Source organism: Penicillium atrosanguineum (assembly GCF_028827265.1).
Source record: "Penicillium atrosanguineum strain IBT 20685 chromosome Unknown utg000007l_segment0_segment0, whole genome shotgun sequence".
In the NCBI taxonomy this organism is placed as follows: domain Eukaryota; kingdom Fungi; phylum Ascomycota; class Eurotiomycetes; order Eurotiales; family Aspergillaceae; genus Penicillium; species Penicillium atrosanguineum.
In genome coordinates, this window is record NW_026623139.1 from 537379 (window position 1) to 555400 (window position 18022).

Genomic DNA, 18022 nt, shown 5'->3' on the forward strand with positions numbered 1-18022 from the left:
TTGGTGTACCCTAGCCTGATTGGGTCAATAGGTCACATGGTATGCTTAGTCATGTCATCAATAGATCTTATCGCGCAGTGAACTTTTCTTCAAGAAAAATTTGTTGATTCTCTTGCAAAATCTAACTATTTTTCTAACACTAGCAGGCTCTATCGCTACTCAGAGACCCCTACCGAATTACTTCTTCCAGCTTCCTTTTAACCATCAGCCAATGCGGGAAACAGATCCTCCGTCCCAAATCGACCACGCCAACAAAAACAACAGCTGAGATCGCCAAGGTGTTCTTGACGATCTGATCCCATTGCTGCTCTTTACTTCCTTAAAGCATTTGATAGCATTTCATGGCGTTCTATTATGTGTCGGTTGTCTAATTGGTACACCGAAATTGCCGTCAAATGCTTCAAGTATATAAAGACCTGCAATCGTATCAGCTCGTTAAGAACCCCTGTCATGAACAGCCAACAAAAAACTTTATCCTCTTCATCAATTTATCAACCTATTACGGAGCGCGAGTAGTCGATTTATCCCGTGCCGCCTCCAACATGGCGGAACTCTCCCTAACGACATCACGAAGAAAGCAAAAACTCAGATTCAGAACCAAGTAGGCATAGCATGGCCAATAGCTACAATGAATGAAAGCGAAACTGCAAACGAACATACCCTTCAACCTATACTGGAAATCCTTTGGTCTCGACTCCTTCAAAAGCTCAAGCCTCAGACGGTATATCGGGTCAAGCTGCTCGAAATCCAATTGGTAATTCGTGCAGTATCCCTTACTCCTGAATCTCTCGTTCGTAACCTCGCAACATCCCGAGGGGCTGTGAGATACTGGTCCTCTTTCTGTCTGGTTTATCCATGGATGACGAACGGAACAAGGACAAGCCGGTGATGATCTCCGGTGAAATTTGACACCCTCGCGAAACGCAGAGGCGAGTGCAATGAAACCGTCTCTCTTCTCCACCTCTACGATGATATCACTCTTCGATACGAGGTGGGTTATTCCGGTCCGTTCATCTGAGATGAAGCTGTATAACCTTCCTATCATGAACGATTGTAAACTGCCTACTATCTGGAGCTTCGCAGAATGAACTGTGTCCCCCACCCCCTCTCAAAGCCCGTCCAAAAAGCCCCAACAGACTAACGGTCTCGCGATAATCATATAGATTCCTTTCTTTTCGTCCATGGAGTCAAAATTGGCCATGTCCTTCATGATTAGTCAGTTTGGCCGAGTGGTTAAGGCGATGCACTAGAATTATCTACTAGACTGAATACAGTCCGGAAATGCATTGGGTTCGCCCGCACATGTTCGAATCATGTAGCTGACGTTATAACTTTTTTGCTTCCTGGGTGGGTTAGGAGTGGAAAATATTGTTAGCGAAGAGCCTCATACATCGCACGTCAGTCTACCATATAAACTATGATCACCATCTAATATATATAATGTATTTTTTCTACCTTTTGGCGCTAAGGATGTAGCGCAAATAGTGGTGACTTGATGTGTTCAAAGTCAGAAGTTGAATGACTGGATTTCTTTTGCAATCCTTCTGCAATACTTTCCTGAACAATAGATTCACGTTCTCCTAGTCGTAGACTGACCACGTCTAGGGCATTGCAAGCCACAATTGAGCTGATGATACAAACTTGTGCTTCGCCATCTCAAAACTTGATCAAATCAACCCTTGAGAATATCGAATTACATGTCAGCAGAGATAACGATTGCTGTACATGCGAGGAAGATAAGGTAGCAGGGCGAGACAGCTGAGAGGGTTTCTTTGAGAGTAAGTGCGCAGGCTGACCCAATTGCAAAATCAAGCCAAAACTAATTTTCGTTGAGTTCGAACTATGAGCTAGAATGGAAGTGTGCAGACAGCGTACGGCTTGCTCAAGGGATATTCAGTTCGCTTGTTTTGGTTTTCTCAGTCATGAACAAGTCAACCTAGCAGAGCGTACAGAGCTCGATATTAGAAACCATCTTCGCGCGAAAGGGCCCGGGAAGAGGTGAATAGTGCAAGGGAAAACCGTCCTGCTAACCTGGAACGCATATCAATAACTAGCTCCAAGATGTCCGAAAGTGAGACAGTAATAACGTCGGCCAATTAGTTCCGGTAGTGGGCAATGGAACCAGTGGCCACACATGGCCCGGCACTACTATCCTGCTGGTAGCCTGCTAAGAATTCAGTGAATGATCAAAATAACAGCCAGCGCATACATACCGCAGGTTTTGTAAAGCAGCAGTCAATGTTTCTCGAGCAATTTTGCGAGATGTCAGAATCCTCAATGCTGGGTTTGTCTTAAAGACTGTTAGAAAGTTTTGCTTCTGAAGAACAGAGAACTTATGATGACTTTGAACATAATGGCAGCCCTCGAAGAGACCAAGGCCATAAATTCCTTAGTATCCTCCAAGAGAATCTGGATCGCAAAGGGAGGCTCTCTGTGGACGGCCATGGAAACGCCGTGAGGATACACCGTTTTGTCGCAACAGGCGAGAGCAGTATCGACTCCACAGATAGTTCCCCATGTTGCACGGCCATGTATTTTGTGATGAAACTGGACATTTCGTTGATCTGCTAGGGCGAGTGACAGGACCGCAAGCTATGCGGCAGAGACGAAAAACTTCGTTTCCATTCAGATGTGTTTGTGTTTATCACGAGTAGCGGAGTAGAGAGCCAGGCTTCACTTGGGAGATGATCACATTATCGTGACGTAAGGATATCTACCATAGTAAAGAAGAAAATGTAAACGCCATGCCTGTGCATTCATATTTGGATCGAAGGGATTTCCGATCTTGAGGCATTAAGTCCAACCTGTGTATGTCGTCACAAGTATTGGAACTTCATAGTTAACGAGCAAGATTCAGCGATCACTGCAAGGAATGGATGGTGATCGGATAACCCCTTTATTTCCTCCAATAGAACGCCAAAGATCAGGGGGAGACCACCGGCAAAGTATGCCTTAGCGGTGGTATGTGGAGGATCTACCACACTGCACGAGAGACTTAAGGCTCTGAAGCTGAGATATAATATCTCTCAGGTCAATGATAGATGATAGATCTCATGAAGGAGATAAATAAAACTTCAATCATTCAAATCAATGTGAACATGCTGTTGTATGTCAAGTGAGATAAGAGAGTCGAAAAAGTGCTCATTAAAATAATTACAGCAAGCTTGATATGGCTTTTGGGTAGGAGATTGTCCTGAGATTTAAATTAAGAATTAAACAACTATAGACTAGATTATGATATGTGGTTAATATGTAAATCCTTCAAAGAAGGTCCTCTGGACCCATAGTTGGTAAAAAATTGCCCACCCAAAGACAAAACGACACCACAACTCCATAACCCATGAGAATCAAATGACGCATTTTCTAATTGAGAGACATTTAGCTTCTGCCAACGAGGTCGTGGCAGAGGACTAGCTCGCCGGAGCTGCCGTGGGCCTTGTGGGCCTCGTCACAGGTGATACAGAGGACTTGCTCGACGTTGACATCACAGCAGGCGGCAACGACGTGAACGGAGCCGGGGCAGGCGTTGAAGTCACTGATGGAGACGACGTCAAGGGGGTCGAAGAGAATAATGGAGATGGTCTGGGAGAGAATTGCATTTTGAAGGATGGAAATGAAATTTTAAGAATGGATAGATCTGAGTTTGGTTTGTGAGAGAGTGGATAGATCCAAGGAACGACTGACGGTTGAGGCCAGAGTTGATGAAGAGTCAAAAAATGCAACAAGATGCTGATATTGATGTACAGAAGTTCATACCCGTCTGTTATTGTCTGTAGATAGTCAAAACAGAGATCAGCTTCTTACTTTGGGCAGGAGCATACCTTCATTCACGATCGATAGAAGTAAAGTTGAAGATCATCTTTCTGAAAGTGAAGAATTTGTAAGGGTAGTCGGTTTTTCCCTAGCAGAATCGACCGGAGAGACAGGCATTGGGAAAATGGTGCGGCGATCATGTTCTTTAGCACCTACTTCTAGATAATCCCCTTCAAGTGACAAATGTACAGTCCATAGTTTGAAATGGATTTCTCCAGATTATTCTAAGAAATAGAGAAATGAAGCTGTTTGGTATTCTTCCGAAAAATCGATCAATTTACCATAGCACAGCACAGGTAGGTATCAAGAGATTGGCTCAAGTGCAGTCGATCTCAAGGTGATATTCCTTTATTTACTGCGTCTACCATTAAAGTTAGACTAGAATTAAGGGAGTCGAAGAACCTTTGAAAGATCCGCACTCAATTAGTAAGTGCTAAATGGTTGCTGTGACTTCTATTGGCGCTTATTGGACATTTTTGCTTTCTGGATGTGTTTGTTGTTCACGAAATATATCTGTGTTGGGAATGTTGTTCAGCCTGCCTGATGATCATAGCTGGCGTTGCTTGAGGAAGTGCCGAAAACCTAGTATCTACACTTCAAACATACATCTAGAACCTAAACAAAGTATATTGAAGACAATATGGGCAGTCTTGGAGCCTTCCCAGGCCACACTCGTGCATGAGCAAAGGTTTAGAGAATATAAAACGGCCAAGCGCCACCAAGGTCATGTCGAGCAGGGACCACTTGATACTAAATCGAAAATCCAATGGAGCGCGTCTACACCTGGGCGCCGACTCCGTCCGAAGCCGGAAAACTCGGCTGGATTGGGGTGCCTGAGCACAGTACATATAGCGCACGGGACCAGCCGGTCGGCTTAGCGTCCCCTCTAGCCCCAGTTAATTAATGTTATGCGCAGTATTATCCCCGTTCACATCGCGCCCGTACCATCCGTGGCTGGCGCTGATCGCACGGGAAGAACATGATCTCCACCTCGCCAATTAGACGCTAGCCGTGCCTGCGGAGGTTGAATCGAGACGGCTTGTCGGAAGAAGCGGTGCCGTACATCCGATACTCTGCAGGCCGGAATTACTTGACTTGGCAATATTGCTCGAGCGGCTTAAGATGCGTCGATCTGTTAATCAGATCGGAGGGGTAGAGAAGAGTGAGGGAATTGTGTAAGTTCAGAATTGAAAGAAACGCACAGGAACGGGAAGACGTGGGAGATTCACGAAGTTGCGATTACCTTGAGGATACCCTCATTTTGACCCGTCTAAGCTAAAGAGAAGCATATTCGCGCTTATCGAGGTTCCTACTTCACACATTTGGAGGTTCTGTGCGGCCTATTAAAGTCACACCGTATAGAATAAGAAGCGGAGATAGATTTCCGGAGCGAAGTACACTACGGAGTACGGGATATACGGCACGGAAGCCCCATATACCAAATGACGATGATGGAAGAAGAGTCATATGACAGCTCCAAAGAAGGCTAATGCGATCGCGAAAGTCTCCGGGTATTCCGCAAAAAAAAGGAGCAAAAATCATCAATTATTCAGCGTAGATCGAGTGCGTGTCGCCATGGGTGCGTGTGCCTTGCGAGCTCTGCCGGAAGGGCGCGGATACAGATTTATGCATCACCAATCAGGCTGCAGCGAAGATCATCTGATGTGAATGGGTCCAGTCCAATCCCGTTCTGGGTCCTGGCTTCATGTCTCTTTTTCTTGTTTCTATACGCTGGATTGTATGGTATTGGGTCTAGATATAAGGTTTCGAGCTTGATGGCTGGGTGCAAGGGTCCGGGTTGTTCCCAAGGTTGATGGAAGAGTTTAAAGTATCTCTTCTTGTATTTCTACTCATGGCATTCTTGTCATTTATATGAGACCGCTTCAGCTGGTGCCGATGTTCGGCGATGAATCCGCTAGTCAATTGTAGTGGTCTTCACGCCTAGGAGAAGCCGTGAATCAGAGTGGGTCTCGGAAGTATGGCTGTATGACTCTTAAGTTTGTCTTTTCTTTACCAGGAACCCGCAATCCCGTCTAGCCTATCTAGGTCAAATGATTGACCCAGGGTCCTCATACAGTATGCTGAATGGAATCCATTTTTCAACCACGATGAGGACATTCGGGTCGGTCTGCCCCAGTGGCAGACTTTTCTCTGGCGATTATCAACCCGAACTCTGCCGATTCCTGTTTGTCTGTTGTACCATACTGGAGGTATTTGGTCTCCTCTTCCGTGGGACCTTCGCGGTTCGGATCGCGTGGGAGTTTCCTCAATTTCAATGGAAGGTAAAACGTGGTTGTCCTCCGTTAGGATCCGCTGTTGTTACGACGACTCTTCGCCGTACCGACCAATATCTGCGAATGCTTCAAGCAACTGATCGAAGGTGGTTTCCTGCCGACGTAATGATGCAGCAACAAGTATATAGATTGCATGGTAGATCATAAGCATTATAGATCGAAACCCCGCATCGGTACTTGCAGCTGGTGCGTGGGTACACCGTTGTTCAGGGTTCTGACACCGTGACTTGAGCTTTGCCTGTAGTACTTGAACCCTGAAACTCTCTTGATGAGCCGGACATGTCCAAATGCTTCAGTAAGTCGTACAATGTCGCTCTCATAAGACAAGTTCTCAGCAACTAACCGGATCATGGAACTTCGAAAAACAAAGAGGCATAAACATATACCAAGATCATCGGAGACGAGTACTGGCATTTAAAATGGAACACCGAGGGTGATGTATGCGATCGTACTAAGTCAGATATAAATGGCAATAATCTGCTCCCAAAGGGCTAAGTCTGTTTGCTTTTCGGCAGAGTGTGGATGACGGACGGTATTTCTCGAGCATCTTTACATCCAACTTGTATATTTCCGCAGCCTCAGGGTCTCAACGTAGATGAAGAGCGTGCAGCTAATGAGTGCCAGATTGATGGCTATCATTCCCTGCGTGATCTGCATCTGCACAAAATTTAAAGATCTTGAATAGCACATTATCGTCTGCCGATACCCAGAACGGACCATAGCCAAATAACTCGTGTGGTGGCGCCTCGTGCAATAAACTGGCAGCCCACGACAACAACCCATACAGCGGGTCCCGATCAACAGATCTGCAGGTTAATGCCTTTCCCGAAGGCCCTGCCCTATAAAACCAGTAGTCGGGGGCAATGGGTGATATGACTGGTGGACATAATCGCATCGTCTGCCAGTGGACGAACAGCGATAACATGCCGGGTTTTCCTCGCCGTATTTGACGAAGACAGGCCAAAATCAAGGCACAAGATGACTGGTTTTTGGACCAAAGGTTATGTCATAGCTGGAGTGAAGCTAGCGGGTTCCACCTCGCAATGACCCAAATTACTCGATAGCGGATCGTGCACATCACCTTACTAAGCCGGGTCTGCGTGGATACAGTAGGATGATCTTTCGTCTACGAATAATATGCGTTTACTTCGAGGTGTATGTATACGAGGTACAACTGAGCAATTGCTTGACAAGAGGCTTACGCATTGACACGACAGTCTCATCATTCTCACTAAAAAGCCGAAGAAGGTCAACGCGCGAACCCAAAGCCGAGACTGGTGTTGGCAAAGAACTTTAGCTCAGCTCCACTGGCTCACTCGGGATAACATCATACTGCATGTCTACCAGATGAGTCATGGTGCCATACGAGGCTGGGACATGTGGACATGTCAAGGCCGAGAGCATCGGGCCTCAAGCGTCTTCGCAAGGCTGGACCAGGGTGCGTGGTGCATTCATCCACATGGTCACAGCCATATCTCTCAATCACTGGGGTCTCGGGATTAGCGGGAAAGAACCCCACCGCCAACGGACAACTCAAAAGTGCGGCTCGGAAGGGCCAGGGAGCGAGGCCGAGACAGGGATGTGAACGGGAGGAGACGATGCCAGGGCGCCGATGGCTGCTTACCGGGTCGGGGGCTGACATAGTCGATCTCTGTGCGCCTATGTTGTTTACTCTGTAGTCAACGAGGTGCTATGCTATGCGGGCGCTGATTGGAGGGAGCCATTCTAGATGATCTTTGTAGAGGGTGCAACACGGTAGCTCTAAATTAGGAGAAGATATCCTTGGGTCAGGATAGGGTGAGAGGTCGCGTGAAGCACGGGGATCTTAGGAGGTGTATGTCCCAGAACCAGAACAAACTCAGACCTAAGCCCAAAGATCCAGAGTCTACGATCAGGCAGCAACAGTGCAATGCAGTGCAGTAGTTGGTTCATCCTTCTGGCGGTGAATCCCAATAAGGAAGCGATCGACTACGTCATGGCTCTACTGTACTCTGTACAAACATAGTCATTTAGTCATGTCGTAGTCACTTTAGTCACATAGTCACATAGTCACAAGCACAGGACAAAGCTACCATTTCCTGCCTCTGTGATCCCATTAGAGCGGAATGAGGTCACTCGCTCTGGCGCACCCCACCCGCGATCTAGCTAGGCCTTGGCCGTTCATGAGCTTCCCGACACATCCGATTGAAAATTTTTGCGTTGATTTTCTTTTATTAATGTGTTCAATAAAAAAGGCATGCCAAGACCGACTCCATCCGCGTCGCCCGGACTTCAATGCATATGACTGCAGATCCATGTTAGTGTTTTTGAGATGTAGTGAGCAGAATAAGGAGGGGGGAAGGGTGCTCGAGAGCGCCACCACCAATGTAGAACAGTAGCGGTGACAAGGGCGAATGATCAGGAAATAAGGATTGCATGCTTAAATGAGGAATAGGGAAAGGCCGGCTCGTGGAAGCTCTGGGCCATCTTGTTGCCACGCCCCCGGCGTTTCGCGTTATCCCCGCCTCGTCCGAAGTATTGGAAATCAGCGCCGACAAGCCTTTTTGGGCCAGAAATTTCCTTTTTAATTTTTTTTTTTTTTTTTTTTTTTTGATCCAAAGAATTACGACGTAAATACGGTGCGGTTTTTCTAAATTATTAATTGCCTGCATCTTACCCCGCTGAGCTTCCGGCTCTTTTATACAGCGCGACCACCCTTATACTTCCCTAGGTTTCCTTCTCAGCCCTATACAATCCCAGTCCACCCAACCCCAACACCGCCCGTCTGGGTATTTGTGAACTCGACCTTGGTTAGATCACATCCGAATAGTCCGGGTCTGGAGCGAAAAGCAAATTTTAAAGACGCGGGAGCTTGTATTTCCGGGATCTGGCAGCGTCGTTACGTCACGATTCGACAGAGCTTCGATCCTTTGCGCCGATTGAAGCTCTGCCTCCATTTGACCTCTTATAACTACACAGATATTCCGAGTAGTTCCCACGAGCTTCAAGATCATCCCTCGGCTCCATGCGGTTGTTAAATCAAGCTGCCTACGCGGCGCTTTTCCTCGCGTCGCTTGCGATCGCTCACGGAAATGATGAATCAATGGACATGGGTATGGATATGGGAACGAGCATGGATATGCACGCAACCACCAGTGCAGCTTCCCCGGCAGCATCCGTCTCACAGGATGCCCAAGGCGAAGGTCCCATGAGCTACTTCGCCTATGGCAAGCACTCGAGCACCATCCTGGCGCACATTGCGCTCATGATCCTAGGCTGGTGCTTTGTTCTTCCTGCAGGTAAGCAGTTTTCCAGTCTGATCAATTATTTCAAATCGCGACTAACCCCGTGACAGCCGTCATGCTCAGCATTGGGCGCTCGCGACTTGCGCTCCCGTCGCAGTTCCTGTTCCTAGTCTTTAATGCCTTCGGCCTGCTCTTCGGAACTATCTACAATAGTCAAACCCCCGATCTGTACGAGAACAATGCCCACCACAAAATTGGCTGGATTGTGACATGGGTCATCAGCGTGCAGGTCATTCTGGCCTTAATCTTCGCGTATGCCGGTCGTGGTGAGTCCAAGCAGTCGCGGTCGGACTCGTTTGAGCGTGCCGCGTTCCTCCCCGTCGCTACGGATGAGCATGACTGTCCCTACCCAACTGGAACTGGTGCTATGCACGAGTACCGCTGGTCCCGCGATAGTGGCCAGGGCACCGAACCCGGCTCTTCTATCCACAGCCCTTCATCGCCGTCTTTTGACTCACAAGCCGAGTATGAGGGCTTTGAGAAGCCCGACGAGCTTCCTCCGAGGCCTTCCAGCCCGCGTGGCTGGTTCCACAGTTCTATTATCGATCGATTCCTCTCAAAACGCGTACCCGGAATAGTCTCGAATCGTGTCCTGCGTATTTCCAATGGAGTCTACAATGTGATTGATCGGATTATCCTTCCCTTTGGTTTCATTGCCATTGCCACTGGAGCTGTCACTTATGGTGGTATCTTCCGAGCTATTGAGATCTTCAACGGCTTGGCGCACTTTATTAAAGGTGGAATCTTTTTCTGGTACGGTGTTCTTACTCTCGGACGCTTCATCGGAGCTTGGGCGGACCTAGGCTGGGCATGGAACAAAAAGCCTCCGGCCTCTGTTGTCGGCTGGAAAGCAAAGGTTCCTTCGGGCGAGTTCGTGGAGTCCTTCGTTATCTGGTTGTATGGTGTCACCAATATCTTCCTTGAGCACCTGTCCCGTTGGGGTCAAGAGTGGTCTGCGACTGATATGGAGCACGTTTCGATCTCGATCATGTTCTTCGGTGGTGGTCTCGTTGGCATGCTTTTCGAATCCCAGCGTATTCGCGATGCGCTTAATAACACCCTACTTCGATCTCCTGCCCATGGCTCCCACGATGAGGAATGGCAACCTCCCAAGTCACAAGGTGTTCCACTCAACCCGATGCCGGCTCTGGTTATCCTGCTTCTGGGTATGATGATGGGATCGCACCACCAGGAGAGCATGACTTCAACTATGGTGCACAAGCAGTGGGGTAATATGCTAGTCGGATTCGCGATTGCTCGCGGAATGACCTATGTCTTGTTGTTCTTGCGCCCGCCAACCTCGTACCTTCCGGCTCGCCCTCCCACTGAGATCGTGGCTGGATTCTGTCTCATGTCTGGTGGGCTCATCTTCATGCTGAGTGTACGTTATTACCGCAGATTCTATATGACCACCTTACTAACATTGAATAGACCCGCCAAGTTATCGAAGCTATGGAGTTCTACGAACTGGACGCCATGTTCACCTTCACTCTCGGCATGGGCTTCACAGCCTTCATCATGTCCCTGGTAATCTTGAACATCGCGATCAAGGCGTGGGCGGTGAAGCGCGAGCAGCGCCCGCAGCTAAATGGAAGCTTCCGCTTCCCATGATTTTTTTTTACATTTTGTTTATTGTTTTATACCCCTTTACACTTGCTGCTTTCCAAGTCATTTCATATGGGGTCCATCGAGTGTGATATACTACCTCCTGCAAATACCCTGGGGTACGAGAAAATAGTCCGTTATGTCGGAATGAACCTGTTACGCATTAATGTGAGGTGGTAATACGTGTCGGCCTGTGTGTTGGGTCTTTATATCATGCATTAGTATTTATGGTTTAAGAGAAATGAATGGAATGTTTAAAGATCTACATCTGCAACTTTGACCCTCTTACTATTTTCTGCAAGAGCTTCGACCTTTCCTTTTAGCCGGCTTAACTCCGAAGCTTAGCCGTGCCGATTACCGAGCAAAATTTTCGTTCTACATGCCGAGGGCTGGAGCTGTAAGCACTTAGACATCACTCAATGGACGCAAAGTAACGTAGAACATTTCTGATTGTACATTTGTTCTCTCTAAGCTCATGTAACACCCTAGACTTACGGTGTAGTCTCAATGGCGCTTCGTCACACATTATTAATCCTCGTTACGGGCTACGGGCCACGAGGGGCGGCATGTGGGTCGAATTGAATAGAGGGGAACAAGGCGAAATTGGACGAAACATACACCATGATTGGATCGACAGCTTCGGGAAGTCGTGAAAAGGCCCGCGATGTTCTCATAGGAGGGGCAGCCCTCCGTGAACGGCCCGATACAAAGTGCTTTTAAGAGCTCTTCTCTTTCTACTTTCTTTCCCCTCCCACGATACCCTCTACCCATCCAAACCAATCATACACAATGGCCTCTAACCCCCCCGCCGCCTGCTGCGCCTCCGGCTTCAAGCACGAGGGCAACCCTGTTGGCGAGATCAAGGACTTTGATGGTGGTACGTGGCAAGCCCGAGCTCGACTTCAACCCTGCCCAAACAAACCACTAATCCGAGTCACCAGTCAACACCTACATCACTTACCCCAAGGACAAGAGCGCCGACAAGGCCATCCTCTTCCTGACCGACATCTTCGGCATTTTCCCCAACGCCCAGCTCCTCGCCGACGAGTTCGCCTCCAATGGCTACCTGACCGTCATCCCCGATCTGTTCCAGGGCGACCAGATCTCCGTCGCCGCCATGGAATCAGGCAAGGCCGATCTGCCCGCCTGGTTTCCCAACCACCAGCCCGCCAACGTCGACCCCATCGTCGAGAAGACCATCAAGTACATGCGCGAGACCCTCGGCGTCAAGAAGATCGGTGCTGTCGGCTACTGCTTCGGTGGAAAGTATGTCGCCCGCTACTTGAAGCCCGGCCAGATCGATGTCGGTTACTCCGCTCACCCCTCCTTCATCACCCACGAGGAGCTTGGCGCTATTCAGGGCCCCTTCTCGATTGCCGCTGCTGGTAAGTACCGCACAAGGTGACTTGATTCGAACGAACTGATATTAACGGATCAATACAGAGGTCGACTCCATCTTCACCACCCAGCTCCGCCACGAGTCCGAGGAGACCCTGATCAAGGCTGCCCAGCCCTGGCAAATCAACCTTTTCAGCGGTGCCACCCACGGCTTCGGCGTCCGCGCCGATCTGAAGGACCCCAAGCAGAAGTGGGCTAAGGAGCAGGCCTTTGTTCAGGCCGTTGCTTGGTTCAACCAGTACCTGTAAGCGCAGGCTTAGCTGTAGATAGCTTTGGGCTTGAGATGGCTCTGTTCTTTTGGCGTTGTGCTGATCTTGGGCAGAGATTTGTCTGAGGTTCAGGCTGCTAAGTTATGATGAGGAATGAATTGCATATCATTTTGGTATCTCAGGTTTTTCAAGAGTGGTAGACTTTTGTAAGATGGAAGTTGGAAGATGGAAGAAGAGGGAGATTCGGTAAGATAAAGTGGATGGTAGAATGTAGATGTGGCGTCAAGTAGTCTTTTCTATTAGGTTGCTTGGCTGCAGATGGCTAGATGTGTCGTACGGTACGGTTGCTCTAGAAAGCAGGACCAATGAAAACATCCTTGGTCCTCGGCTCGTACCCGAAACCGGACCAATCGGTAATCGGCTAAATCTGGAATAGACTTTCCTGACAATGTGCTTCATTTTCAATACAATTGCGTTTTGCATAAATATGAACTTGCGAGTTTCAGGCTAGTAAGATGGAGAGGCGCATTTCCATCTGGTGCTCAATGTCAGCACGTGGCATGTGGTGTCGTTAAGTCTAGATAACGTTAATCTTGAGAAAACAGCAGCCCCATAAGCTTACCATTGGACATTTTCAACTTGTGAAGAAGTAAGGAGAAAAAGAGAGAGATGTAGATTCTGGAGATGGAAGCTATGGATCTAGGTCTATCATGGAGGCTGAGGCAAGTGATACGGTGAAGAGAGGCAGAAACCCTCATCCACTGCGTCCACAACGTTGTAAAATAGTCCCGGGCCGGGAGCTATCATCTCAAGAAGATCAACGTAGGGAATGGACAGATGTTTTGTATCAAATGGAAGAGTCATCTTTTTTCTTCGAAGCTCGAAGAGGTACCGGTTCCTACGGTAGCTCTTATCTTTCATGCTTATCTGCTTGAAACAGATTTCATCGGTTCCTTCCATAAACATCAAAAGTGGAATACACCTGGACGTGGTCTTGTTTACATTTGCTTCATCATCTATTTTGTCACCTTCCCATCTTCCCTTTTACAAACTCACTCTCTGAATTCCCAATTTTTTTTTTGATCCCATTTCAAATACATTTGCACCACGACGTGTCTGAGACTTGTGGACCTCCATCATGGCGAACATGTCCAATGAAGACTTGTATTCGCGATTTCGCGAAGCTCACCAGCCTGTGAGCGATCTGAACTTCGCAACACGCCGTAAGGATTCCACCATAGCGGACCCCGATCCATCCCATGGGTACATGGATGTGGCTCTACAGCCCTTCATGCACAATATGGCCCTTTTGGAAGCAGGAGAAAGTCTTGCGAGATACCAGGTCCGCAATCCGTATGATCTCTTTGCCAGCTCGCTGGAGGAGCGACTGAGGACTTTGATGAACACGAATAGTCCGGATGTCCAGCCGGATATCAGCAAAGATCCAAGTACTGCAGCTTCAATCAACTGGGCCGATCTGATTCGAGAGGCCAAGCAAGATGATTTCCGTCAACACCCTGATGGCAAGTACTACTTCCTGTTTAGAAGCGAGCACTACATCATCATGGATAAGCACGACTACGGAGTCATGTCGATTCTCAAAAGCTTCCTGCATCCTTGGCCTCCCTGGCCACACCCTGATGATGTCGACAAGGAAAGACTTGTTTTAACGATGGAGCATGACAAGGCTATTCAGTTCAAAACAGCCCATGCGGAAGGTAAGACCCCGCCCTGCAGCTGGTGTGATTACTCAAGACACTAATGTCGATAGTCGGTTCTCGCCTCGACGGCTATCTGACAAAGCTGAGGGAGCGGGACCATCACCTTGCTGTGTACCGAAATGCGATCAAGGACTGGAGCAGGATCTATTTCGGGGCGGTCTATGATCTTCCTGGTGAAAGTAACGAGGTCCCGCTGGCTCCGCCAATTCAGCAATGTGAACCTTCCCGAGCCATTTCCGTTGATTCGGTCAACTCGATTGAATTTGACAACCGAGGTGATATAGAATATGGTGATCAAGGCGACGACGACTTCGTGCCACCCGGAGGAGAGGGTTTTTTGGATGAATCCACCGAAAACCTTGACAATACCGTCTCTGAAGCTTCTCGTGGATGTTCTCATGCCAGGAAGTGCAACAATCCCACAGACGCAAGCTATTACACTCTATCGTCCATCACCGAAAGAAATGGCGGTGACGATGATGAGAGAGATGACAACGAGGAGACCCCCACGAACACCCCCGCCAAGATATCGTCTCCCAAGCGCAGAAGAGTCGCCACGAACTACTCGCTCTCGACGGGTGTGCGAACTCGTCTGAATCAAATTGAGAAGCAAAATGGTTTCTCTGTCCTTGATTCATTGCTGAAGAAGGGTATTCCCTGGTCATCTGTTACAGATCAATACAATCTTGAGTTCGGAACTCATCGCAGTGTAGAATCGGTGCGAGCTGTCTGGGATCGTCTTAGTCTCAACCCTGAACCAACCGAAGGTGCGACAGCTATCCGTTCCAAGGCCGAACCCTCCCGTGAGAGGGCTCGTCCACCAATACTGTCCTGTTTTGGCCCCTGAAGTTGACTTAACCCCCATCGCATCAGCTAACAAGCACCATGAAAGCAGAACTTCCAAGTCTCGCCGCAAGCTAGTCCAACAGCCCAATCGCAACCGCGACAAGCAGAACAAACCGCACGAAGAAGATATCCAAGACCAAGATCACGATATGATTTATAACGGGGACGACTACAACAAGGATGAAAACATTCACTAGCTGCAGGCACGTCGATCAAAATATTTCCGCATCTTGAGCGACCTGAATACTCCAGCCTCGCAAAACGTTCATGGAATTGTCTTTAGGCTTTCAGCCAAAGGTAATTTCGCAGAAAATACTTTCTTGTTTGCACCATAATGGAATGAGTATGTTTGAACTGGGGTGCATTTGCACTCCATTAATCGAGTTGATTCAATTTTCGAACCTTCCATATGAACTTAATCGTGCTGCCTGGTATTTCAACTTTAAGCTTGGTCTGAGGTTCTCGAGTAGGTAAGCATGTAGAAATCCCGAGATTGATTGACTATTTCCTTCTTTTGAAGGGCAGGGCGCTTTCTAGTGACAGTCTTGAGAGTTTTTGAGATCTTAACGACTGACGCAAACCCTTTGAGCAATGGGAGAATGTTAGTGGAAACAGTTAGACGCGCTTCAAGGTTGACGAACCGATTTCTCCACACGGACTGGTGTGCCGCGATCTGGCACGGCTCTCGATGGCAGAGACTTTCTTGAAGATGAACTTGTTGATGCAGACTTCCCGATCGATTTGCGAGGTGATAACACTGACGCGGCTTTGCTCTTGGGCTGTATATACAGGTAAGCCAACGTGGTTGAAAGTTTCAAGGATCTATATAACCAACTCTTGGGAGCTCTTTCGCAGTCTTAATATACCAGCGTTGCAACCCCTTTTCTGTGCGATCTGTCCCGAATCTCGCGTTATATGGTTTCACGACACTGGCCCAGTGCGTTCCGTCGTCTCTGAGCGTTTTCAAGAAGCTAAACCCATCGGCTTTTTCTTCTTTCGATCTTGAACGGCTAGGACCTATTGCAGATGGGTTGACCGAGACATTATCGCCTTCCTGAGAATCATCATGCCGCTCACGCTGTGCGATAATGCGTAACCTGTCATCTTTTGAAAGTGCCCGGGAAGACTTATTATCAAACGAACATTTTCCTTGCTATACCAACTATATAGCTGGCTGAATGTAAGATCCGTTCCAAATCTCGCCATATACGGCTCCGTGACTTGCGGCCAACTCAGGCCGTCGTTTCGAAGTCCTGTCAGGAAGTCAAATGCGTGGGCTTTCTCGTGACTCGTTCTAGATCCATTCCTTAGGCAGTCGAGCATGTCATTGTCCTCAGTCTGTGGGCCCTGCTGGTAATGGGTAAAGAGTAAGCAAGTGTTATAAGAACCGCCAAGAACATGTCGTACCGATTCCTTGCTTTGTTTACAGTACCAATCCATCAAATCAGGCTGTGTACGATTTGTCCCAAATTTCCCATTGTATAGCTTCATTGTTTTGATCCAAGGAATCTTGTTGACTTCTCGAAGCTTTTTCAGGTATTCAAATCCGTGGTCTCGCTCAACGTCTGTTCTTCTTGCGGGTCGGTAGTCGAGCACATCTTTTGCAAGGCAATCATCGGGCTCATTGTGGCTTTTGTAAGTATTGCTGTTCCTCTCGGACTAAGGTAGAACGTGGGTTAGTAGATCATCAAAAGCCTAGAAAATCTGCCATGCCAAATCTCTAAATACTACCTCCCTGTGCTAACGCTCCAGACTGAGCTTCGAGCGCCAAATTTTGAATCTATCTGCATAACATTTGCGGATTTCCTCCCAAGACAATCCTTTGTCGTGGTGTTTCTTCAGGACGGCAAACCCGTTGGTTTTCCCATCCAACGATTTGGGTATCGCATGATGAGCTGTTGATTCTGGGTAGTTGGACAATTGATTCTGGGTAGTTGGACAATTTGAGCTCCCCGGAAGGGTGATAACGCGATGACTCTAGAGTGTAGTCGCCTTCGCTGTATTAGAGTCGCCGCCATCTTGGCTGAAAGTAGAGCTCTGGGGCGAAGTTTCACGCGTCAAACTGGCGCAAGGGAACTTCCTTTTTTGTTCAGTTGGAGGCGAGGGCTCTCGTAACAGGTCGTTGATATGAGTTCTGTCAACCTCATTATCAAGGGCGCTGCTGCGTTTTTGTAGCTCTTCAGAGAATTGGATGGCCTTATGGATTGCTGATATGGTCAGCCAATATTGCAGTATAGCCATGAGGTGGATAATTACTTACCTCGGTTTAAAGGCAATTCACCTTGGGCTTTGAAAAGTCCATATATTTCTTTGTTTGCTGCACTTTCCTGTTGCATGCCTTCCATGCTCAGAGAGTGCTTGAAAAAGAGAGGAAACGCGTTGAAAACGACATTGTGTTGGCTTTCAGAGAGACGAATGACATGGCCTTTGACATTGCAGTGGTAGTAATTATCAGAATGAAGCTCGATTTAGTCATTACTGACTTCCATAACAATGTCCCTGATACTGAATGAAGGATCTTCATCCTGGTGTTTTAGCAAAGGCGGACCGCAATTATTGAATGTCTCCTTCGTGATCAATTCGGTCGCGTTGACGTTATCGAAGTAGGGGCTTTCGTCGTTAAGAACCGCATTGTAAGTGTCAAGAAGCGATATAAGCGAGTGACAGGGATTGAAGCTGGCAGAAGTCTCGCAGTTCACTGTCTCTTCGTCGTGTCTGGAAGTCCAAAGTGACAGGTTGCTCCCGCGCTCCTGAGTCGTGGGGTTTATCGTCGATTTCCATCTCTATTGGCCTCCGTTTGATGATTTGCGAGGTCGGGTGATGAAAACGCTCGTCAGGGGGGATATGCCAAG

The 18022-nt window shown here is 48.0% G+C and overlaps 5 protein-coding genes across 5 annotated transcripts; 3 read left to right on the forward strand and 2 right to left on the reverse strand.

Annotated features, from left to right (window-relative positions):
- Positions 1-3378: 3378 nt before the first annotated feature.
- On the reverse strand, positions 3379-3827 carry N7443_008390 (DNA repair protein rhp54; the record flags this gene model as incomplete). Its single annotated transcript, XM_056888446.1, has 2 exons — positions 3379-3582; positions 3822-3827. The coding sequence occupies 2 exons, from the start codon at positions 3825-3827 to the stop codon at positions 3379-3381; spliced, it is 210 nt and encodes a 69-aa protein (XP_056737748.1).
- A 5284-nt stretch (positions 3828-9111) lies between these two features.
- N7443_008391 (Ytp1 family protein) lies at positions 9112-11002 on the forward strand (the record flags this gene model as incomplete). Its single annotated transcript, XM_056888447.1, has 3 exons — positions 9112-9385; positions 9442-10772; positions 10823-11002. 3 exons carry the CDS (start codon positions 9112-9114, stop codon positions 11000-11002), a joined length of 1785 nt encoding a protein of 594 aa, XP_056737749.1.
- Positions 11003-11785: 783 nt separating this feature from the next.
- N7443_008392 (dienelactone hydrolase family protein) lies at positions 11786-12642 on the forward strand (the record flags this gene model as incomplete). The annotated part of the gene is made up of 3 exons (XM_056888448.1): positions 11786-11873; positions 11938-12381; positions 12440-12642. The coding sequence occupies 3 exons, from the start codon at positions 11786-11788 to the stop codon at positions 12640-12642; spliced, it is 735 nt and encodes a 244-aa protein (XP_056737750.1).
- A 1099-nt stretch (positions 12643-13741) lies between these two features.
- On the forward strand, positions 13742-15367 carry N7443_008393 (uncharacterized protein; the record flags this gene model as incomplete). The annotated part of the gene is made up of 3 exons (XM_056888449.1): positions 13742-14321; positions 14375-15127; positions 15198-15367. 3 exons carry the CDS (start codon positions 13742-13744, stop codon positions 15365-15367), a joined length of 1503 nt encoding a protein of 500 aa, XP_056737751.1.
- Positions 15368-17147: 1780 nt separating this feature from the next.
- N7443_008394 (uncharacterized protein) lies at positions 17148-17515 on the reverse strand (the record flags this gene model as incomplete). Its single annotated transcript, XM_056888450.1, has 2 exons — positions 17148-17377; positions 17431-17515. 2 exons carry the CDS (start codon positions 17513-17515, stop codon positions 17148-17150), a joined length of 315 nt encoding a protein of 104 aa, XP_056737752.1.
- Between the last annotated feature and the right edge of the window lie 507 nt (positions 17516-18022).